Raw genomic sequence first — 24,881 nt, forward strand, 5'->3', positions numbered from 1 at the left:
TAAATAAGATAAGAAAAAGAAATTCAACATATTTAAGAGAAATTATTGATTTTTATAAACTGTCAGTAACAAGTTTAAAGAAACTGAAGGTTAAAACCAAAGAAGCTGAATCTATATCTCTAGAGAGGTTTACTGAAATATTGGTCAAATATTCCTTAATGAACTCTACTTTAGTAGTTTTCTTCTATATTAAATATTTTTTTTGATTGTGTGGTAATTCACTCAGTTTGTCTGATTTATTAATAAATACACTGCTACTAAAGTAGAAGAAATTCAGGTAAATGTTTCCTTCTAGGAAAGGAGAAAGTTTTTTTTTTTTTTTTTGTTAAGGTTGACATGCAGCAGTTGTCACTAGTTGACTGCAAAGCACACAGTCAGAGAGGAGAACACAGTGAGCCTCCTGCGGAGCGATCGGGTCGCACATGCCTCCGCTCCGAGGTCAGAAGGTCAGACATGCAAGACCAGTTTTCCCATGAATCAAGAATTTAATTACATACACCCAGAGTGACTGTTTCCCTCAATTCAACACAATGTGTAATTACTATATATTGACAGATAACGATTGGTTCTTCTTCACTTTTCTAAAAAAAATAAAAAAAAACATCTTAATTAGCACAGACTGTGAAATCTCAGCATTTTTTAACCTCTTTCAGAAACGTTTTAGTCAATTTCTGTGCAGGTTTTTTTTTTTTTTTTTGGTATTGCTTCTCACTCTAAGCCTTCATTTCATGCCATTAGAAAAAAACTAACTCGCTTTTCCGTTCTAATTAATTAAGGTCATATTCCAGCATTCAGAGAGATCATCTCTGCAATGTCAAAACAACAAATGATTCTGAAAACGTAAACTGCCACCTTAAAGTGCATCGTGGTTTGACAAACTGGCTGTGATCTGCTCCAAAATCCACACACTCACACTTGGTTGCAGAGCGGTTTGCTGTTTAGCTTAAATACAGATGTAATGATTGGATTAGTGTTTCTTCGTTTGTTGATAGTGTGATAGTGGGATTACAGGCTGTGCGCTCAATAGATTTCCTGTCAGATGCCGTGAAGCCCAGTGTCCCCTCCCTGGGTAAGCTCGCTGGCTGAGAAGGAGGGAAGTACAATATGGCACACCTTATAAAACTGCCAATGTGAGAACAGCAGTGAAGTAGAAAAATGAAAAACACTATGTTGTCTGAACAATAGGCTGAAATAAAGACATCCTGGGAGATGAGGATGTCCAGTTTGATTATAGTAACATTTTCTATAACTTAAATCTTAACAAACATTAACAAAACATGTCTATTTAATATTTATTTCATTATTTCTAATTTGATTAATTCTGTTCTAATGTGAAATCATACATTAGATTTTTTGTCCTCTTTTCCTGTCTTTTCTTTCCGTCTCATTAAAAACATAAACATATCCCCTCTATTGATTATGTCTGGATGTCTTAATCAGATCAGCAGGAATATCCTGGTTTTGCTCCACAGGAAAGTACATTAAATGCCAAAATATTGATCAAAAGTTTAATAGAGAATGCTCAGTTCCTTTATTATAGCAATCGGCCTTTGCTCCTGTGACTCTGATACAGACTGACATGAAAAGAAGCAGTTCAAATTTATAATTCCTTTTTATTTAAAAGACGGTTGGGAAACTGAGTCTGTCCCGAGGCTTCTGGCGACACGGCAATGCTGTGATCAATAAGAGCATGTGATGGGTTTTGTATCGATCAGGAAAATGTGGGTTGATGAAGTGGGTTGGAGGACAGGGTGCAGGGCGAGGGGGGGGGGGGCTGGGGGCTTTAGGTTTCCTCTGACGGCTGACACATTACGCAGACGTGGTAAAGATCCACTCAAACTTCTCAGTTGAGTCGTCATCATTATTATCATTCCTGTCGAGGTCGTTATCGCTCTCGGGTTCTTACAGCCTGCCTCTGTCAGGGTTGGTAGATCCCCCCCTCTCTTCACGGTGTGACTGGTGAAATTGCTGTGGGAAGCAGCTGCCGTAACTTTAAAGGAGGGCAGCCTGTGGAAAGCCAGATCTGTAGAGGGGTGGGATAAAAGAGTAAAGGGAACAGTTTAGCTCTGTAATCTGGCTCTGAGCCCTTTAAAGCACAGTAAACAGACTGGTGTAAATCACACTTAGTCAACGTGCTGCTACTTCTGTTGCTTGTCAATTATTACTGACCCCTTCAGTTTAGTTCTGCAGTAGTAAACACCAGCTGTGAAAGTCTCTCTCTCTCTCTCTGTTTCTTTCTCTCTGCCTGTCTGTCCCCTGTCTCCATCCAACCGTCCAGGGGGTCTGCCTGTGTCTCTGTGTTTTGCAGCGCTCCCTTGTGAATGACTGGACACTCACTGGTCGTCCATTAGCCCATCCCACCTCGTCTCCACTGGCTGCTCCCAGGACGGTCCTTCCAGAAACCGACCAATAGCAGCCGCTCCATATGCACCAAACCACACCCTCCTGCTCTTAAAGAGCCCCCATGTCTTCAATGGAGACTCAGTCCCCGCACTGACTTATTCAGCCTGAGTGCGCTCTCGCCACTGCTGCTCTCCATCCATCTGCCTCTTATCTTTATTCTCTCTTTCCATCCCTGCCTTGTTCTCTTCTTTACGCTTGCTCCCTTTTTCCTCTCTTTATCTCCACCTTAGGTTCTTTTTCCTCTCTTTATCATCACTAAATCCACTCTTTCTACTCCCCATTCGCACTCCTGCAGCACCTGTGCAGACTGGAGTTTGTCGGGCTGAGCCAGAAGCGCTTTTTAGTGTGTGTGTGTGTGTGTGTGCGTGTGTGTGTTTGTTTATCAGGGGAGGGAGGGAAGACAACACCCAGGAACACCTGACCAACATTTCATCAAAATATGTGGAGACTTAGGAACTGATCTCCTCCTCCAGCGTTTCCCCAGCTGTTTGTTTACGTGTTGTTTTTTTTTATTCCAACACCTGGAATGCTTAACGTGGACTGATGGATGTTTCCGAACTGTGCATCCCTGATCCTCTCTGCTACCACAGCCAGTAGGTGCATCTCTTTTTACTTCTTTTTCTCTTCTGTTTATTTTACTTCTCCACTCTTCTCCTTTTTTTTAGTGACAGAATTTTATTTACGTCTTGAACAATAATTTTTAACAAAAGGAGAGAACAAGTCATAAGTAATTGTTTAGTTTTTAAATTATTGTGTGTGAAAAAATCTCTGATTTAAACAATTAAAAAAACAGGAAGTTCCTTGCATTATCTCTGCTCCACCTTCCCCTGTACGGGACAGCAGAGCTCAGCACTGTAGTGAGGCTGCAGTAGTGTGTCCTGCAGGGAGTCTAGGTCAGACTGCCGCTCTACAGCTGTCCAGCTCTGCATCAGGATTCAGGGTTTAACCTCAGTCACAGCAAAGAGCCAGAGGCAGATTAGTGCAGATGATATCCAGACACTGGCCTCTGGCAGCAGCCGGTGTCCAACGTGGTGACTGTGAGTTAATCAGTCGGTGTGAGAGAGTGTGTTGTTGAGAGACAAGAGAACATTTAAGGCGACAGATAACTGCTCGCTAGTGTTTAGTTCAAGTATAAATCACGTGTGCGTGAGTTGGGATTTTGCACTTTCATCAAGAGGCATGTGATCATCTCCAAAGTGGCAGCACGCGTAAAGAAAACACAGTCGTTTCTGTTTAAAAAGGATTAAAGTGCGGAGTATTGTTATTGTGCATTTAGTTCATGAGTACAGGGATGAAGCAGGTAGAAGAAACTCTCATTACTGTTACCTTGATGAACTCCTCATACACCTGGAAAGACTTTTGAATAAATATGAGTGGGCCAAACGGTGATTGGAAATATTTAATACTCTCTAGAATTAATACAAAAGAAGCATTATGTGATGTTAAGTTTATGTTTATGTATATCAGAGCTCCCTCTCCTGATACGTTCAACAGACAAAAGTGAAATAAAATCTGCCTCGGGCTGCGCTTTACTTGTTTTTCTATGACTGACAATACACGATTGAACACCTTCATGCACAAAAGTACATCTGCATATGGACTGTTAATAGTAATTTTAAGTGTATAAAATGGATTTTATACACTTTAAATAATCAGCATAGAATAATAAAAATGATTAATCACCTTGATGATTTTACTGGCATACTAACTTGCACTGAAATAACAAATAAATGTAATTTAACAATGAAAATGTGCAGCACACATAATGCACAGCAATGTAATTTTTGCAATAAAGTTAATTGTAATAAGAAAATATGTCTTTGACTTGATAGAAATTGTTCCAGAAGTGCAATGTTTAACCACAAGTGTTTACGGAAATCGTTAGTTGTTTTGATAGCTCACATAACAGTACCAGACCTGGGTCTTGTTTCTTTTTCATGTGTTTAAATATATCGGTTTCATATATTGTCTTTTAGGGCAGTGACATTCAATATTGTAATTCCTGTGCAGTGCAGTTTTTCGCACAATCATCACTTTCCAGAAGCTGTAAAACTGCATTTAACACACATCTATCCAGTTAGAACAGGGGACTTTTTAAAATCATATATTTAAACATTTAAATTTTATTTAAAATGATTATAAACTAGGCAACAAAGCAACAATGTGATGCTGTTAATCTACAGGGATCCTGGGCCAGGTTCTGTGTGTGCATGTGTGCAAGTGATGCTGTGTTTGTGGGTCTGGATGTGTGTGCATATATACCCTGCATATATGTATGAATGCAAAAATATGTTTATTTGGGTGGGTCAGTCACGTTTTACACGTGTCGTCACATTTACACTCACATGTGTTGCCATAAAAACTCTATGTAAGTGTGTGAATGTGAATGTGTTTTCAGGTCGACTCCTCTGTTACCACTGAGCTGTTTAGTTACATTTAGTTACACATTTTTTTACTACATACCAACATTAGAATTACCCTATAAACCTATAAATGTTTGTCTAAATGTTCAAAATGATGTGTCTGTACACAGAATGGATTATAATCATCGTCCTAATATTATTTTATTTATTTAACTGTATTTTATTTTAATGTTAATGACATAGTCCCCCTGAGGACTTTTAGAAAGAGGTGCGAGGTTTCTCTCTGCTGAAGTTGCAAAAATGTTCCTCTACCAACAAAATAATATAATTGGGAAAATGCTTAATAGATATACACGTATGTGCACACAGTTACTTTACTGGGTACTTTTTATATATGTTATTATTTTAACAGGATGAAATCAATGATGCACAGTTAAGAAAATGTATAAAATATATAAATGGATTAGTTTCCATGTTAATTGAAACTCACTGTGATCAAATTAGTTTTTATTTTCAAAAATAAATACACAAGTACTATGTTGGTGTTACTTGAATTGACTCCAAAATCAAACCAAAATCTGAACAATCTAGCTTATTTAGCGCGCTCAAGTGTGAATTAAATGACAAAAACCGAAATAGAGTTCGGAAAACTTTGTGATCTGCCTCCTCAGGTACTTTTCAATCATATATTCTGGATAGAGAAGCAAAAGTCTTGTATTTTTTGAAAAAAACAGAGCTTAATTTCTAATTTAATTCATTTCAAATCTCTCAGCCCTATGAACAACCATGACAGTTATTAAATATTATTTTTACTGTATTATTATTATTATTATTACTATACAATTCTTTTCTCAATCCACCTGCTGGCTCCATAGTTGCCCTTCACGACCAAACAAACACTAAGGTTGTCAAATGTTTGCACACACACAATCACAAACACACATGAAAAGACACTTTCACAGACACACACATATGTACAGGCACATATTGGATGAGATCAAAGAATTACACGCTGACCTGGCATCTAATTTTAGCGGTGCCATATCATGGAAACACCTGACTGTGTCTGTTAAAAGAAACACATCATCGTTTCATGCATCGCCTCTGCATTTATTACACTAGTTATGAACATGATGAATGTTCATCTCAAACAGATGTAATACATGTAAACGCATCTTTCATCTTGTCAGAAGTCATGACTACACAGTTAAACTTCTCAGTTGATATTTATGTGTAGAAAACTGTATTTATTGATGTTTCTTAACAAATATGTGGCATATTAATCTTTAAATTATAAAAAAATTGCTTTTAAATGTGCAGTATCAGAAAGTAAATCATTCAATTGCAACAGAATATTTTAACTGCAAGCATAAAATATTTCCAGGTGTCGCTTTTTGTGTGTGGAGCAGTAGTGAACTGTGTTGCGCCAAAGTTGAGTTTTTATACAATGGAAACTACCATTGTATAAAAACCAAAGAGTGTCATAAAAACATCCAATACAGAAAGAACAAAGTGAAAAGTCATAGCTTTGATCAGTATTATGAAACAACAGAGGTTTATAGGGGGTAATTTAACGTGTTACCATTAAATTCAGGTCTTATTGCTACTTTTATGTGTTCAAACCAATTTTTTGTTTCGAAATATTATATAGAATTTTAACATTTAAGTCTTGGTAACACCGGTGTCTAACTGTCTGCTTAATCACCGCAGTGAGTGCACAAAGTTTACTGTTTCAGTCTCACTCATCTTGTGCCAAAATGGACGAAAAGTGTTAAATCGTTGCACTGTGGTGAGATCCGTCGAGCCGCGCCGCAATGTTAAGTTTGAGTTGATGAGTAAAATCAACTGGGAAGCCAACCTCCTGAGTCCACTGACGGATGGAGGGAGCAGGTGGTGGGACTGTGCTAGGGTTGTGTTCACATTGTGGGAAAAAATGCTGCTTCCCCTCCAACTTCTCTTCATGGCCAGCTTTCGAGTCTGAGGAAAAATTACCAGTGATAAAAAACACCTCAACTCGCTGCTGCATTTTCTCATGACACTGTTTTCCGAGTGTTCAGACTGTCATGTTTATTAATGGAGATGGCTGCACAGCCCAGCTCTGTGGTAGAGTGGTGCTGTGTGACGGCATGAGAGGAGAAATAACTTCATTACATGTCATGACCCCCTCTTGATATAGATATATCCTTTAGGCAGCCTGTCAAGGACTCTGAATTCATCAGGATGTAGATGGACGTCTTTTTGCAGCCTCTCTATCAAAGCAGGAATGTGGCTTACATGTGCTCAGGCTGAGTGGCTCAGAGACGACTGAGAATGAGTTTGTTTTATTGATGAAATTAAATTAACAAACACAAAGAAGGAGAAGAAGAAACAGCGAGTCTAATCATGAAGTGTGGGTCGGCCAGCATGTTTAATTTAACTTCACGAGGTCTCACATTGTGAACTTAATTCCTCTTCACCACGTTAATTTGCATTGTGTCAATTGACCGGAGCGCTTACTGTATCAGCTTGAGTCTCACTTGAAATTCAGCCCATGCCCTAATACCATTAGGCAAATGCAAAGTTGTGTCATTTACACATTTAGAAGAAGAAAAAAAAAAAAAGATGGGGAGAGAGAAAAGCCAATTTGCGCCGGACAAGACTCGCTTGCGATTATCAGTGGATGTTATTACTGTGGAGAAGCAGACGTTTGAAGGTTATGTTTCTGGGCAGTAATTGAAATGCAAAATAACATTAGGATCGATGGCCATCTCTGTTTATTTATGAAATCAATATCGTAACTGTCCCTCATGAGTCCCCCTCTGATTCCCAATGACGGCTTAAGTCTCTGCTCATTTATTCTTTCTCCTCCATAACCTCCTTCTTCTGTTTCTTTTTAAAAGGCAGTTAGGGGTGTGTTTGACTTTGCAGGGAGAGCAATTTCCTGGAGGTGGTGGATGTGTATGTAGATCGGGGTTGATCCTCCAGGTAAGGAGACATCATCCATGTGGGAAATCTATGCAGCCTCTCCTCGTGGCAGTGACATTGAAGAGGCCATATGCTGAAAGTTCTGTGTACAAGCTGGTGTGTGTGTGTGTGTGTGTGTGTGTGTGTGTGTGTGTGTAAGAGAGAGAGAGAGAGAGAGAAGCAAAGTAAGTCTATGCAGTATAAATGAAGTGCTGGGTTGGGTAAATAAAAATAAATAAAAATACAAAGAGGTTCATTGATGACTCTGCGAGAGAAATCTGTTTAAAACTGTGTATCCTTATGTTTCTAAATACACCCTGTGGCCTGTTCGATTCTTTAAAAGTGCAAAATACTGGGGGCTTAATAATTGACTCATATAATTGTTAAGCAGACAGACAGACATATGACGATGCCACCTCCATCTCCAGGAATTTATAACGGACCTTTTTCACTGTGTTTTACATTTTATTTAATTAGAATTAGTGGCTGGCCTAAACTTTATTTTCCAAAAATGTACATTTTGTCTAAATCAGAGATAAAAAAGACTGATGCACACATACATGCAAACATCCTAACAGACACAGAAATACAACTGAATTTATAGTACTAACAAAATCACTTACCTAAATCAAGTAAATACACGTTTTTTGTTTAAATGCTGATTCCACAGTTCGGAGGCAGATACAGCAAACGCATGATCTCATTCAGCAGACAATGACCAGAACACCTCAGAGACTTTAAGATGCTGTTTGAACCCAGCACGACTTGATAGGCAGTAATTCAAATTTTGCATGTGCATGCTTCAGAGGCTGTGTCCAGGTGTGAAACTCCAAGGTTAGAGGAACATAATGTGTTTTTAAAACGTATTTTTGCAGCATTATTTGCAGCAACTGGTGAATTGTGCATTGAAATTTTTGCACTTTTTTTATTTCTCTTTTCATTTTCTTTTTTTTTTTTTTTTTTGACCTTCATTTGTGCCAGCACTGTGTCACACACATGTTGTTGTTAATACTTAACACTTGGACGACACACGCTACCTCATTTTCCCGCTCGCATGACCATTCATTTCCCAGACACGGCCGCAGACTAACAGTGTAATCTATGTGTCAGGCAGGAAGGGGCACTCAGTTAAAAGCTGATAGAGTTTGCCCCAAACAAGGACAGCCTATCATAGAAAGATTAATGAACTAATTTCATGCATGGCTCTTTGCCTCTGTCCTTCTGCGCTTCCATGTTCGACTGTGTGTTCAGCAGCATGATTTACGCCGTGTTCCTTGCAACAAGCTTAACCCCGAGCTCAACAATAATATTTCCCCCCAGTTAGAAAATGCGTTGTAAATATGGAAAACCAGATTTTTTTAACCCTTCACTCATCCAGCGAAGGACAGCAAGAGGACATTTTGGAGCACTGTTTTGAATATGCATTTTTATTTTTTTGACTGCTGGTAAAAATTTATTGTGCTGACATTTGGTGGCTGGGAAACATATTTCATGGTTTAGAGAAGAGGTGGATGGATTCAGGATTTATGTAGGGAAGCAGGGGATCTGCAACACAGCCAGCATGAGGAGGCATGCCAAAATACACACGCACAATCTGCTCTGCTGGGACATTTTCACACCCATCACCCTTTGGCTCCAAAGTAAAAAAAAAAAAAAAAAGTAAAAAAGCAGCGGTCACTGATCTGACATGCGTCTTGGTTGAATTAAACAGTCTGAGCACAGTTGTAGTTTTCACTTTGAGAGGTTTCTCGACACTCTCTTTATTTCAGTGTGGTGGACAGACACAGAAACCTGTGTGTCTGCTGCTCCGAGGCTTCCACTGTGGAAGCATCTGGGCCTCTAAGAACAGCAGAAGAGAGAAAGCAGGTGACCTTCACGTCTGTCTGATGAGTCGTGCTTGTCTGCTCAGTTTGTGCCATTTTTCTGCGCGACAGAGCAAACACCACCCCATTAGATATTAAGTGCGATGCATTTGTGCGTGTTTGAGTGTGTGTGTGTGTGTGTGTGTGTTTCCAAGGGAGCAGGATGGGTTGAGGAGAGTCAGGCAGCGCTTAGAAAATGCTATGTCGCTTTATAATAAGAGTGGGAAACCAAATTATGAAACTATGAAGCTATTTCTGGCCGCGCGAATTGGTGGTTCGTGCCATTATTTCATTTCGACAGATTTGAAAGGACCCATTAGAAATTTCCATTAAACCTAACAAAAAAACATCTCCCCAGCGTTACTGTGTGCTAAGTGTGGAATGAACTACTTTTTACATATGCCACAATGTACTATTCCATAGGGATTCCCTCTATCTGGCTGCAGTGATGTATTAACTGTTACCACGCCGCTCTCTCTCCAGTTCCCTCAGATGGGAGAAAATATACCTATATGTTCATGCTGATTGCTAACAAGATTTAACGTGAGTCCTGTGAATCTTTTATAAACCGCATCATCCTCAGAATGAAGACTGAACATAATGTTGTATCGCTCCATCTCGCACTATGTTAACAGTCCTGACTGATTAAAAATGCATAAGGAATGTCTGGGACCCGTAAGAGGAGGGTTTATTTTTTCATGCCTCATCTGGAACAGGAAGGAAGCAGAGGATCAATAGATCTGATCTGGGCTCAGGGGCACAGGCTATCTCCTGCTCTTTCCCTCCCTCCAGCTGCTACCCGTTAGCAGTCAAATGCGAGGTTTCATGTTGTCGGGACCTGATGACTTCATGGCTTTATATATAAACACTTATGCAAAGAGGCAACAGAAGGAAACTCGGATCTAACCACAGCACTAAATTTGGAAAAAGGGGCAGTCCCTGGTATAAAAAAGGAGCACGTTCAGACGAATCTCGTAGCAGCTTGCTGCTGCAGTAGTTTCAGACATTCTTCCCACCCTTTTCACACAAGTTTTACAACCCACATGTAGGGCGGACGTTGTGTGAGATCAGCACCAACTGTGACAGACAGAGCCAGTAGTTCTACGGTAACACAGACTCAGGCCTCGTGTCATGCTTTGTGTGAGCAGATATTATTGAAGCCACTTCAAGTACAACAACATATAAAGGCAGTACCGCCTTGAAGAGAAATTGTTGTCAAGTAGTAGCAGTTTTTATTTATTGTATTGTGCATATACTCTGCAAATAGACAACTGTGTGTCTTATTGTTTTTCTTATATATGTAGTGTCAATGCAAACTTTCCCAGATGCTTTGCCTTGTTTTTTTATAACATCTGGTCATAATTATTTTATAATTCAGTTTTAGTCACAAACGTTACATCTCACCGTCCTTGAATCCTTGAGTAGGATAAGAGACAAAAAACTGCCAAATAGCCCTTGAAAGTGGGGAAAAGGAAGTAATCTTAAAGACATGAAATAGATGTAGTGTGTTTTCCCAAACCTTTTAATGAATTTGGGGTTTAAGGAACTTAATCCCAGGTCTTCCAGCCTCTCCAACCTCTTGCTTAAACCCACCGTAACCCGGCACCGTCCATTTGCAAACTAACCGGGACTATTGATTGGGTCATGTATTACCCATGATCCTCCAAATGCTGAGTGTAACACCTCTCTGTGTCCATTAACAGCCTTCTGAAGTTTCATTCATTCATTTAATTCTGGCAGCTGACCAATTGTGGGCATTGTTTGCAAGATGTATGGGGCATCTGTTGACATGGTCGTTAGTTACCATTTTGCCTGAGAGAAAAAAGCTACCGTAGTAGATCACCTGGCATTCCAACACATTAATGGTTGTGTCTGTAACATAATCTATCAATCTCAGATGAACCTGCATACTCTTTTGCAGCTGATGAATGTCTTGAAGGGTCACGAGGCGATGATGGAAGAAAGCAATGATCAGTACATCTTGTCAGGTTTGTTAGTCGTGATAATTCCACTGAGCTGCAGTTTTCTGATGTAGCTATATTTACCTTCAAGTAGGGGTCTTTGTGTCCCATTTCTCAGGATAACAGTGAGGTAAACAGACACCATTTCCGTTTCACTGGGGTTGTTAGAAAGCCTGTGCAGACAGTTTTTTGACTTGAAAGATTACATGAACCATCATGTTTTTGGGCTCATGGAGTCTTAACAGAATTCATCTGGTACTCATAGAGATCTTTGAAAAACATTTTGTTACCATATATTTGAACCGTGTACTGAAACACACTGTACCTCCTCATGTGTTTACACAGGTTGCTAACCAGAATGCCCTCAGAGGACCGACACCTATCCTCGAGCTGTGGTTCTTACGTGAAAACTGAGCCATCCAGTCCTTCCTCCTCGCTGGTAGATACAGGCAGTCACCACAGTCCCAGCGGTAACTCAGACGCCAGCGGCGGCTACATTAACGGCAGCAGTGGACGCTCCCACGCCTTGGATTCCCCTCCAATGTTCAACCCAGCCATGCTCGGAGGTGGCGGCGCCTGTCTACGTCGCTACGAGGAGTGCTCTGCCAGCATGGTGGACGACTCGCCAATCAAGTGCGAGTACATGCTCAACGCTATTCCCAAGAGGCTGTGCCTGGTGTGTGGCGACATTGCCTCGGGGTACCACTACGGAGTGGCCTCCTGTGAGGCCTGCAAAGCCTTTTTCAAAAGAACAATACAAGGTATTTCCCACTCACTCTTTCAGTTTTGATTGACTCACCTGAGTTGACATCCAGTGTCTGCACACTGTGAGTTAAATCTTAATCTTAGGTCACTTCTGGTACATCGCAGAAGGGCAGTTTTTAAAATATTTGATTTTCCCCCCCATGATAGTTGTGATTGCCAGGAAGGACTTGATAGGAATCCATTGTCACGTGTTCCTCAGCGCTGGTATCCAACACTCTCCTCTTATGGGACTAATACAGTGTAGTGATTATAATGTCTGCAGCAAGCATTAGGCCCAGACTGTAAATCTGCTCCGGGTTGTGATTGTGTGTGTGCATGTGTGTGTGTTTGTGTGTATGGTTATCATTGTGAGGACCAGCATGAAGTTTAACCATTGAACTGAGGACATTTTTACAAAGTGAGGATATTTTAGCCGGTCCTCACAATATGAAGGGTGTTTCGTGGTTAAGACTGGGTTTTAGGGTTTAAAATTGTTTTTTTTTTTTGGTTAGGGTTAGGGCAAAGTTTAGGGTGAGGCAGTTAGTTGTGATGGTTAGAGTTAGTGTAAGGCAGTGCATGTGATAAATAAAAACAAACAAAAAAAAAATTTAAACAGAGTAGATTACCAGAGCCTACGTGACAGTAGGAGGCTAGGGAATGCATAATGTCAATGAGTGTCCTCACACTGACTGCCACACAAAAATGTGAGTGTGTTTGCGTGTGGATCACACATCTGGCATCAACTTTGCCATGTGTGAGAAATGATCCAGAGTAATCACTTGGATAAAGATAGTGTGCCGCAAACGGTGATGCTGAATTTTGTGTTTTATCTGCAGCATTTGTGTCTGCATGGTGTTGGACGGCAGGTTAGTGAAGCCGTGGCAACATTAAAGCACGTTAATGTAAAAAAGGTTTTTAAAACACCTTTATTTTGTCCAAACCCTTGAGAATTTTTGAAACAATACAACACAATTCAACCTAATCTGTCCCTTATATGTATTTAATTATACTATTAAAAGGCAAAACACTCTCTTGATCTACTTAATGGTTTGTACTGTTGCGAAAACACAAAATAAACTATATGTCAGTGATGACAGCAACAACATAATGTGGGACCAGCTATGTTGACATTAAAGATACTTACTGTAGCAGATTTTTAAGAGTTTAATTTATTATATGAGTATTTGCGTAAAGGGGTGGTTAAAAAAAATTAAACACTTCTTTGTGGTGACAACCAGACTGAACAGAACAAATAAAATAGTAGTGACGATCATACGGAATAGCTCATGGACCTGCATTGTTTTAATTTGTTACGTCTTAAACTTAGGATTTATAGACATATCTGAAACACTGTAAATAGAGTTGCTGTGTGAGTTTGTGTTATCATGCACAGATTCTTCTTCTTCTTCATCTTCTTCTTCATCTCGCTCCCCTTTGTGGAGGACAAGCCTGTAATGAACCTAATCTGTCCGTCATTCGTCCTGAGCTGCGGGAGTTTCAGTCAATAACAATCAGTGTTGGGTGACTGTAATTAAGAACCAGGCATTTCATTGGGAGAAAATCAAGAAAGGAGGGTGGGAGGTGCAGATCTGTTCTTTGCCCCCAGGCCCTTCTAGACCTGCACCCAAGGGGTGGGGGGCAATTAGAAGCTGAGGCACGTGTTGTCGGGGCAATAACAGAGGACGGGGAGAGCGGAGCGAGAGATAAACGCAGAGGAGACGTCTAAATAAAAGGTAGAGGGACAAGGGACGGGGGACATGGTCATCCACTGAAAGGAGAAGCCGCTTTAATGGAATGGTAATCAGGAAGGGGGGTCCCGGCCTCGGTAAAGGAGGAGGACAAGGAGAGGTCCAGCTTGAGTGGAGATGAGCGCGTGGATAATAGCATGGCATAATAATATATCAAAATTTAGAGGGAAAATAAGAGAGGTTAAGGAAGGATATTAGAGTGGTTGAAATGTCCTTTAAGAAATAAAGGTGGACACAAGACCTGATTAACTAAGAGAGTATTCCGACAGTGAGCTTTTTAGAGGTAGGCAATTTAAGACTATTCAGGACCGCCAGTGCAAGCCCCCCTCTCACAAACACACACACACACACACACACACACACTGGTTATTGTTGATCCATTCAAGTATAAAATGCTTCCTTTAATATTCCTAAAAATATTAAATGAATGCGACCTTTTATAACCTGATGAAAGCCCTCTGTATTCTATTCTTTCCTCTTTACAAATTAGTGCACAATATCGTAATGGATGAAAAATGTGATCGAGAAAAGTTAAGCAAGGGTAAGAACAAGGAGGGGAAACAAAACTACACCTGTGTCCAACAACACTTTGACTCTATAGTGGACAGTAATCAGACAATTTATGCACGTTTGTATCATTATTTTGCTGTTATTTTTTATTTATTTTTTATTCTGTTGTCAACTTATATTTAGTATACAGTCAATTACAATTTTCACATTATTTATATACCCAAATAGGGAACATCAAATAAAGTGCATTATGTAGTTTTGGGAGTAATTTGAAGTACCTGGTGAGACCGCTCAAAGATGATTGTTAATTGTCATTGTCATTTTTATGTTATGTGCATATTTTCATGAGTTTATGTGCCATGAAATTTCATGTGACGTGCTATATATACTTACAATTTATTGTGTATATGTAATTATAGTCCACTACTATGAACTGTAATATTTTACTTTAAGTGAAAACGGTGCAAACTTTGCCCTGATAGTAAAAATAAAACCCAAAAAAATGACAAATACACATATATTCACACATACTCACACCTATAGTACATGTACAGTGAACATGTGTGCACAGAGACACACATATATATATATCACCTTATACACATCCAGGATGCATGTTGCAGTAATTATTAAATTAAATACAAAAACACCCCTACTGTAGGATTTTTATTTATTTATTTTGTACATTGCATTGTGGGGCATCATAAGTCAGTTTCCTCAAAAATCACAGGTTCTTTACTGTGCGTACTGACTGTTGTTTGTATTGTTGACATTCTCTGTGTAAATGTAGTACATTTTAAAACCTTTTTAAAATTAGTAGATAGAAATCGTTGTGCTCTGACTGAACAAATAGCAAACAATACGATTTAGTATCTCGTGCATGCCGTATAAAATTTGGTGAGTACAGTATTTTTTCACAGCATGCACTTTTATCAATAAATGAGCACTGCAGTGTATTTTCTCTATGCTAATACCTCAGTTTAGAAGAATTTAGCCACCCTGAAACCAACAGCACTCTTGTCCAACATCCTGGCATGGTGCCCTGGGCCCCTCACTGTGCATGTGACCCTGCTGGCACCATCGATGCCAGGGATCCTGACAAATGTTGGCACCTTCTCCTTGACCAACAGGGGGTTGTGTGTGTGTGTGTGTGTGTGTGTGTGTGTGTGTGTGTGTGTGTGTGTGTGTGTGTGTGTGTGGGAAAGACAGATCTGGCAGAACTGCAACAGACAACACCTGGTTTGCTTTTTTTAGATACCATTAATACATCTCTGGACTTATGAGACATTGTTTAAACATTCAATCAAGGGATTTGGATACTTGGGAAAGAGGATTTGTCATTGGATTCTTGGGGTCACATCAACTTTTGATGTAAGCGTGTAATGATCCGGAAAGAAACTGTTAACCGGAACCTGGTGAGAAAGACAGGCAGCGGTTACATGGCAGCAGATTCAATATGTCTGCATTTCTGCCTGTTTTTGGACCCGAGTGATTAAATTGCATAGGAAATATTTCCATAGTGAGCCAACAGCCGTCGAGACAGACTTGAATAATACATCGAGCTTTGCTACATGATATGGGAGCCTCAGATGGGCCAGTCTAACAGCAGCTTGCGGTCTTTACAGGAGAACATTATGCAGAGCGCTCGGCTGTGCGTCCATCTCTTAGCCCTAGTGTTGTTGAGGGAGGGCAGCTATCCCATCATCCTTTAGGTGAAGAAGGATGGGCTGGAAGGGGTCGTGGTGAGCCTTGCAAAGAGGACACTCTGCATTAATGAAGCTAATTTATCTGGGAATCAAAATGGGGGTGGGACTCTGGGGCAGGGAGGTGCTTTTAACATGTCCCATCAAAATGCCACTAAACCCTCCTCTCCTTCAGGAGTGTCACACGGGGTCACCTTGGGACAGGTGCGTGTATGTGTGTGTGTGGGAGTGAACGCGCGCACATTTATTAGGTGTTTTACTTTCTGTATCGTGTGTTTACTTCTGATTTGATATCCTTTTCCTTCTCTTTTCTCACTTTTTGATGTGCCAAACTTTGATGTTTTTCAGGGAATATCGAGTACAGCTGTCCGGCCACCAACGAATGTGAAATCACCAAAAGGAGACGCAAGTCGTGCCAGGCCTGTCGCTTCATGAAATGTCTTAAAGTTGGCATGTTGAAGGAAGGTGAGTGCTGGTTTTATTATCTGGATTATGTTTTGTTTTCTTCAGAAATCATGTGTGAATTGATCAGTCACCAGAAAATTCTCAATTATCAAGCAGAAATGGCAAAATGTGGTTACTGAAATAGGTTTTTTTTTTGTATTTAAATTCTCAAATCATGTTAGATCCTGTCAAGAAATGGTGTTAAATCTCAGATGTGTTTTGGGGCATTTTTACAACACAATGTTTGATATGATATTATAATGATATTTACTTCTATGTATATCTCGAGCTTACGACTCAACATTTGCTCTTTTGTGACTGTGAGTCTAATCCGGTATTACCGGGGCTAGAGACTGGTCAGTCATCAGATATTAAAGCCGTATGTGGAGACTCAGGGAGACACCGGTGACATCACAGAATTACTTACTTACCTCTCCTCACACCTCCGAGCCTCCTAGTGTTTAACTGAGATGGGTGGAAAAAGCTGCTGAGTTGGATGTTCCTACCAAGACCAACTGAGATGTGTAACAGAATCTTGAAAAGCACAGGCTGCTCCCACAAGAATTCCCTCTCCCCTGGGCTCGGGGTGTCTCTCTCCCTCACTTTCTCTCTCTCCGTCTGCCTCCCTTCCCCTCTCTTGCCTGGTATATTGATCCACTAAATGCTTTCCGAACATCCCACCTCACTTCCTGCAAGTGTTGTTTCTCCTCCAGTGAGAGACCTTTGGGAGTACAGAGGGAAAATCTAGCAGATAGATTTTCTTTTTGGTTTTTTCCACTGGAAGGTCTCCTGGAAGAACTGCAATACCCAGTTTTTAATATCAGACTGAATGCTGAAATGGGACTTCACTGCGTGTAACTTACGAGCTGCTTTTCTGGCCAAGTTTTATATTCAGTCAGGCCTCAAAAATACTAAATGTCAATTTATTTAACCTATGTTTGTTCATCTGTGTGCAGGAGAATAAATGACCAGCAAAACTGTCAAACAGAGGTCTCTGCACACAGCCAACAATAATAAATATATTAAACACAAGAGGTCCTAGCGAAATGAAGCCAAACTTAACAGTAGTGTTAATGGATGTGCATGAGTGTATCTTTAACCTTATGACACCATAATCACAATAGCACTAATGTGACAGTGCCTAATGCAAACTCTATGTCATATATTCCACTGATACATATTTGTTAGGTTGAAGTTACTTCAGATGAAGCGTTTCAGTATGCACACTTTTCTAAAGTTACTGAATCAGGTTAAATGACAACAATTTGAACAGTGATTTGACTCACTTACCAACATAGGTGTTAAAACAAATGCTTTAAAAACCTTAACACTCCCTAATGAGTCGCTCCAAGACTCCCCCCAATTAAAAAAATCTGAACAAAGTGTCTGCGTTTGTACAACATTATATGAGTTCTATATGTGAAGTCAAACTAAATTCTGCCATGAATACTGATTGTGTAATACTGCATATCCTATTATAAAAAGGAGTGTTTATAAGCTTCACTTAGAGACACAACAGTCATACATTTCCTAAAAATAAATCATGGCCATCTAGTTTGGTTGTGTTCTGCCAGCACCAAACACGTCTCATAATAGAAGCCAACAGCAGTTAACTACAATCTGTGCTGGTAACACAAGTTGTATGTCAGGCTCTTCGTTCATTTCCACTAAGACAACTTCTCTGCATAATGACATAGTTTAGTTCATCTCAGGCTGAAGGATCAGGTGTACTGTCATTACACTTTTTAGACACGCTTCCACGCTTGATGTCTTCATCTCAGCCCAAATGTCTCACACCACGGCAAAGTTGCCTCAGGAATAAACCTGAAACTATTAGCGCGTGTTTAAAGTAAAATCGGCAGGGAATTGTCAAGCTGAATAGTTAAGCTGTTGATGTGAACAGTGTGTGTGTGTGTGTGTGTGTGTGTGTGTGTGTGTGTGTGTGTGTGTGTGTGTGTGTGTGTGTGTGTGTGTGTGTGTGTGTGTGTGTGTGAGGGGGAATTTGATGCTGTCACTTTCACCGCCTGCCGCTTCTGAATGCAACATCACAGCAACTGTGGCATGTGGCACAGCAGGTGACTTTTATGAAAGTGATGGTGTTCAATTTAAAGGAAAAAGGACATTTAATCACAGAACAGTGCAGTGGCACGGCATCTTCCAGACTCTGATTGTGAAATCCGTCGGCGTACAGCAGCTTGCCCTATTTCAAGTTATAAGATCATCGTACATGAAGTGACCAATAGCTGGTTATGAAAAAGGGAACATGTCATAAAGTAACATAAATGAAGGTTTCAAGCACTGGCAAAAAATGTTTCATCACATATCTTATGAACATCTTATAAACACGTTGCACTTATCTTCGTACAGATTATCATTTTATAATTATTCTTAGTGAATTGTTTTTTACCTTGATATTTATGTCAATTATGACCTTTTTGTAGTACCATAAGAAATATGTCACACTGCAGACGATGCACAGAGAACTGAACGTGATCAGTGGTACCAAAAGTGTCTAAATGTTTTTAACGTGACTGTCTAAGCTCCAATTTAGCATGCCTTCCTGAATTATAGAGGACCAGCTGCCGGAGTGAGACCACCACTACTGGTGGGAAGGGGAACTCCCTTCTCTTTGCAACACCTGGCGCTGACTTCATTCCACAGTTCTGTTGTAGTTTGGTGGCTTTAGGTGTGTTTCAGGTGCAAACAAATCAGGTATGCTGAAGGATCAGCTCAACACGGAGAAGGGAAAGCAAAATAAATACACAGTATACAGTTTCCTATCACAACACACGAGGAAAATCAAAGAGATTCATGTAGATAGCAGTCCTCGTTCCAGATCTGGCTTTACTTCTGTGCCACTGCACAGTGTCTGGATGAGTTGTTGAGACAGTAGCGGCAGTTTGAGGAAACCAGCCTCACTCACTGACCCCTTAAATTTCCAACTGAGGCTGATAAAAAGGTCACAGGTCCAGTGGAAAAACCCTCACGTAATTACAACTCGCGGAAGGTATGGTGTCAGTCACTACTGCCAGGAGTCAGTGCCCGCAGCTAATAGCAGCGCTAATACCCCCATAGCATTACTGTACGGTGTTAAGTGATGCAAGAATTTCCTGACTGAATTAGCATTTTTTTGACTCAGTGGTTCGGGTCACTTCTGTTATTATCTGCAGAGGATAATAGTTTCACTGCATTAACAAAATCCACTTAGATCCTTGATCAACTAATCACGTCTCCATGTTATCAAATCAGCAATTAAAATATTAACTGTCCTATTGAGACTGAATTTCTGCCATGATTTTTTTTTTTTATAATTAAAATAAAAGACTTAAATCTTTGCTGTTCTGAAGTTGATGTTTGTCAGTTTTAGCTCGGTGTTTCTGTGATGTATTCTTTGCTTGTGGCAACATCGCTGTAATGTGGTGAATGAATACAAGCTGCCAGGCTATTTTGGCAATCTACACCACTGTCTCGCCCTCGCCCGACCACAGATAGGGATCAGCAGTCTTTCCTGAGCGAACGTGGCAACCAGGGTAACATTACAGCCTTATTTTCCTCCAGCCACATACGCAAAAGATTAGTAAAGCCATATCCAATATCACAGACTGTCAGGTCCCTTCCAATCAATAGGCTTAGATCAGAAACCAATCTATAGCCTACACTAAGATTACATCATCAAAATAAAGAAAAGGTCTATACTGCATGAGGGTCTTGAAAGTCTCAGCCGATACATTTGATCAGCATATGATACAAAGCTGGGTTAGCACTACCTCTTCAGAGGGAGTTCAACTGTAAGGACTGAACGCCCTTTGACCCTTTGCCCCTTTTTTACAAACTCGCTTGTCCAACAGCACATGTATGGGGCCTTGTTTGCTTTTTGGGGTGTCAGGGTAGCTGCCAGACTGCAGCTGAGAGCCCACCCAGATGCTCTGTGCTGGCCTGTCCTCACTGTCTGGCAGGTGATAGATCAGACACGGACGCTAACACGTGTTACTCTGAAGAAGGGGATTTAGTGAAGTGCTGACCTCTTTCCAACCCTCCAATTCACACTACACTCGACTCACAACACACACATGCATGTATGTCACCCCTGACATGGAGTCGGACTTTGAGGTGCTACTGGCAGCCACCTCTCTCTACGTCTGTTTCTCTTTCGTCTGGCTCAACACACAACAATTTGTGCGAACGCCACAAACCAAACGCTTCCTACACCAATGCACCAGGGATCGTGAATCCACTCAGCCATCTCCGGCCGTGCAGATGTTTTCGATTACAGCCACATTTGTGGTCTGGGCAGCTCCGTAATACACCGTAATACCCCTTGTGGACACGCCGGCTCAGATTTATGAAAAGTGTTAAACATGATAAAGAGAGCAATGCCAGTGTGTGAGGCTGCGGGAGAACAACTCCAGCTTTGTCTTGTCAGCCTATTGCGGGAAGAGCAGGTGGGACATCATGCTGATACTCTTTTTTTTTCCTCCTCTCGTCTCATATCCACTTTCTCCTGAACTCTTTAGCCCACCCAGACTCTTTAAAATGAACATGCCTTTAGCTCTTCACAGTCTTACAGACTCGGCCCTCAGAAGTCGCTCTAGAAGGGCAAGGTCCCTGTGCCGTGAAAAGGGTGAGCAACCGTGTAGGAGGGGAGGGGGGGGGGGGGGCGCACGCTGCATCCCTCTGATTTTTCTCAGCTAAAATAGGGAGCTCCTAATCTCCCTTTGGCAGCATTCGCCATCCAGCCAATCCTGACACATTCTCTATAAAGAAGCGCCTCTGACAGGTGAGGGGCTGAAAATAGTTCTGTGAGATAGAGACACATGCACATGTTCATGTAATAACACACGAGCTTGATGCACGCCGTGAGAGCCACATGCACAGTCATGTGGCGAAAGCTTCGGCTGCGTAGAATCAATCAGTCTCTCTCACAAAAGATGCACCTTTTGTTTTTGCTGAATATTTATTGTTCATCCACTTAATTTTCACTTAATGTTGGATTTGTTCTTGAGTTGTTCTTGTTTCTTCTACTGTGTGTTAATGAGCTATAACTGGGGACACTGAGGTCGTGTCATCTATATTTTGTCTAGGAACTTGAGGGTCACATGGTATAATTAAATCTTATAGCAAGATGCTTCAGACCTCTAGAATATTTCCATTTGATGCAACACAACAGCCGTAATAAACACTGTGGGCTTTATTAGGACACAGAATATGTACTGTATGACAGTGTCATGCAGTGTAGAATAAAAAATATTCCAAACTTAAAGCTACGTACGAAGAAATAAAAAGCTGAACTGGTTCAAACAAAAGGCTAATTCCAGTGTTTAAGTTATTACTGTTTTTACAAAAATTTGACAAATAGTAAAGACTTTATATTTCACCCAGAAGGTGCATTGGGACATATAACAAATAAAATAAAACATTCAGTGATTTTGTTTTTGACTATTTTTTGGTTTTGTTGCTGTTTTTGTGCAGACTGTGACCTTGAATTTAAAAAACAGTGTTTTTTTCATGTGACTTTAAACTGAGGAGTGTTTTAAAGTGAGTAAATAGCCACATAGCACATATGTACGCTCAGTGGCTTCTACAACAGGCATGCTTCAGGCAGGAATGTGCTTTAATGTTGCACTAGTCAATAGAGATATTGGATGTGAAAGGGAAGCTGGGGTCAGGTGGCTGTAAAGATCGCTCCTATGCAAACATGCCTCATCGTTTTTCCACGAATGCACACACACGTACACACACACACACACACACAAGGATGGACTGTCAGGACTGTCTGTTTCTCCCCCAGTGTGCAGTGTGTATACTGCATGATCTTACCGAGCTCATAATATCCAGGACACACACTTCCTCCACCTCCCCTTCCCCACACTCTTTTACCCCATAACCACACCGGCTGCATCCATATTTTGGCTGCCACACTTTATGAAGGGCCAGCAACTATAAAAAATGGATCTGGATGCTTTGAAGATGATCCGTGTACCCGGCTGGCTCCCATGTCACACGCTCTCTCACAAAACCAGACCCTTCTGGATGTGATTGTCTTGAAGTATGGCCGCTGCTGTGGTTTTTGGGCCCGGCGTGTGGAATGCGGTGCTGACGATGACACAAACCCCCCCTCCACCCCGCCCTCCAGCCCTCTAAAAGGGGCCTCATCCAGCTGTCTTGTTGTGGTCAGATTCTCAGTACTGTGCCGTATCACATGGGGAGGAGATAATCCTGCACTGGCTGGGACAGGCTGGACTGTCAGGGAGGAGCTGTACACCCGATGCTGAAATGGACAGAAAAAGGGAGAGAAAGGGGTCGTGCAGAAAACTGATTCATTCAGCCAAACACAGCAGCTTGTTTAATCTTATTCCCCAAAACCTGCCACTCTCCAGCGTTTTCTAACTCAGTCCTCCCTGTCTGTCATTCTCTCCGCTGCCCTCCTTCCTTGGGTCTCTGCCGTTTGCAGTGCCGCTAAACTGTAAACTGAAACTGGTTAGCGCTGAGCTCTTAATTCTTGTCAGCGTCTATTAATTATGGGCCAGTTGGATGTCCAAGTTCAAACAGCCCCCGCGGATCTTGGAATTCTAACTCCGGCTGTTTGGCCACTTGTCGCTTGTTGCAGCCACATGACCCTGCAGCCAACAGCAGGGAAACCAGTGGGTATGTGTGTGCGCGCCTGTGTGTCACTGTTCGCTGTGTGAGGATGGTGGTAGATGTGGGGCAGCAACAATTCACTGTCACTTAGTCTGACAAGTCTATGGTGCACGGCTTTGGCGTATACACTTGCTTAATATAATGTATTTTTGCATTACACAAGCTTATTGTTGTGAAAGCCTTTCCTAATGGCCTTTATTAGGCCTATGTGTGCCATTAAATAGGGAGAAGCTATTGAATTGATTTAATATCTGGAGTACATGCGCACAGGCTCCTGAAGCACAATTTATAATTTTAAATTTACCTTAATCAAGATTAATGGTAAAAACAACAACTAAAGCTCCAAACCCAGTTCCTAGCTGCCTAGCTGACTAATTAAAACCGCATCCACATGTGTTCAAAGAACAAGAAGTCTATTTGCAAGCCTTATTGATCACTTTAAGGCGTACAAATGGAAAGCTGTGTTAGGAGAGGGGCTCTCGATTTAGCTTCAATCTGCCAGGCATAAAATGATCTCACTGTGTTTGCTGGGAAGAATGAACTCCCTCTGGGCACGGTGGGTAATTAGGTTAGTGGATAGTCAGTGTCAGGAAATTGAAAGACCATCCTAATCGGATTCTTTTGTTTCCAGGGGAATCAAAGGAATTTATATGAGTCACTGGGAAATCTCACACAACTCAATTCCACTTGACCATGTAAAATCTGTTTGCTCTACCTCTCAATGCTCAAACGACTTTTAATACAAGAGTTTAAATCCAGCACACAAGGTGCATCTGATGTAGCCAGTGTCCTCTGAGATGGCTTTCAAGATAATCCCACATATGTCACGTTTGTATACTAACAAGGTACTTACACTGTTCCATCTGTGACAGAGACGTATGGAACGGTCCTGCTTTTTAGTCAAAAGGTTAACAAGAAAAATAAAGAAGAAGTATAGACCTCTTTAACCTATGCATGTGCATATGCTGCATATATGTATATGAATGAAATATTTCTCTGAATACTTTGTCAACTTTTAAATGCGCTGTACAAATAAAATTAATTTCATTTCATTCAGAAATTTGTCCTGAACCAACAAACTGAATGGTTGCTTAAATTAATTATGTCTTGCTGCATAAGCATTGTGTTGCCATCACTCTTTAGTTTAACTTCCAGTTACATCTGATATTTTCTTGCAGGTGTACGCCTGGACCGGGTGAGAGGAGGGCGACAGAAGTACAAACGAAGGCTGGATGCAGAGAATGGTGGCTACCTCGGTCTCACCCTCCCACCTCCTGCCAAAAAGCCATGTGAGTCTTTGTCGCCCAGCTAAATGTTGCAGACATGGATTGTTACTTTAGCACATAAGAAAGTCTTTTTATCAAAACATAATTTGAGACTTTTGTAGAGATGTTGGAACTTGAATAACTGCGGTTAAAAATTTATAAATTGTATTGTATTACTATTGTATTACTATTGTATTACTAAATGTATTATTTATTTATTATTTGTTTAGATTTTTGTCTACCAGTGTAATCCATCTTGCCTTTATTTTCTTTTTCTTTACAAAGTTTTTCTATAT

At 40.8% G+C, this 24,881-nt stretch overlaps 1 protein-coding gene across 4 annotated transcripts in view; it reads left to right on the forward strand.

Moving 5' to 3' along the window:
* The first annotated feature begins 2,946 nt into the window (after window positions 1-2,946).
* The window catches only part of LOC113149433 (estrogen-related receptor gamma-like), a 29,958-nt gene continuing 8,023 nt past the window's right edge, over window positions 2,947-24,881 (forward strand). Inside the window, exons 1-4 of one of the 4 annotated variants that reach the window (XM_026341553.1) lie at window positions 2,947-2,996; window positions 11,878-12,293; window positions 16,586-16,702; window positions 24,499-24,609. In XM_026341553.1, the coding sequence (XP_026197338.1) occupies window positions 2,947-2,996; window positions 11,878-12,293; window positions 16,586-16,702; window positions 24,499-24,609 (694 nt within the window). Of the gene's footprint in view, window positions 2,997-11,877; window positions 12,294-16,585; window positions 16,703-24,498; window positions 24,628-24,881 lie in introns of those variants that run through there. The other 3 variants (XM_026341555.1, XM_026341556.1, XM_026341554.1) reach the window with 3 other exon arrangements.

The sequence above is a fragment of the Anabas testudineus genome, chromosome 24 (assembly GCF_900324465.2).
Source record: "Anabas testudineus chromosome 24, fAnaTes1.2, whole genome shotgun sequence".
NCBI classification, from domain to species: domain Eukaryota; kingdom Metazoa; phylum Chordata; class Actinopteri; order Anabantiformes; family Anabantidae; genus Anabas; species Anabas testudineus.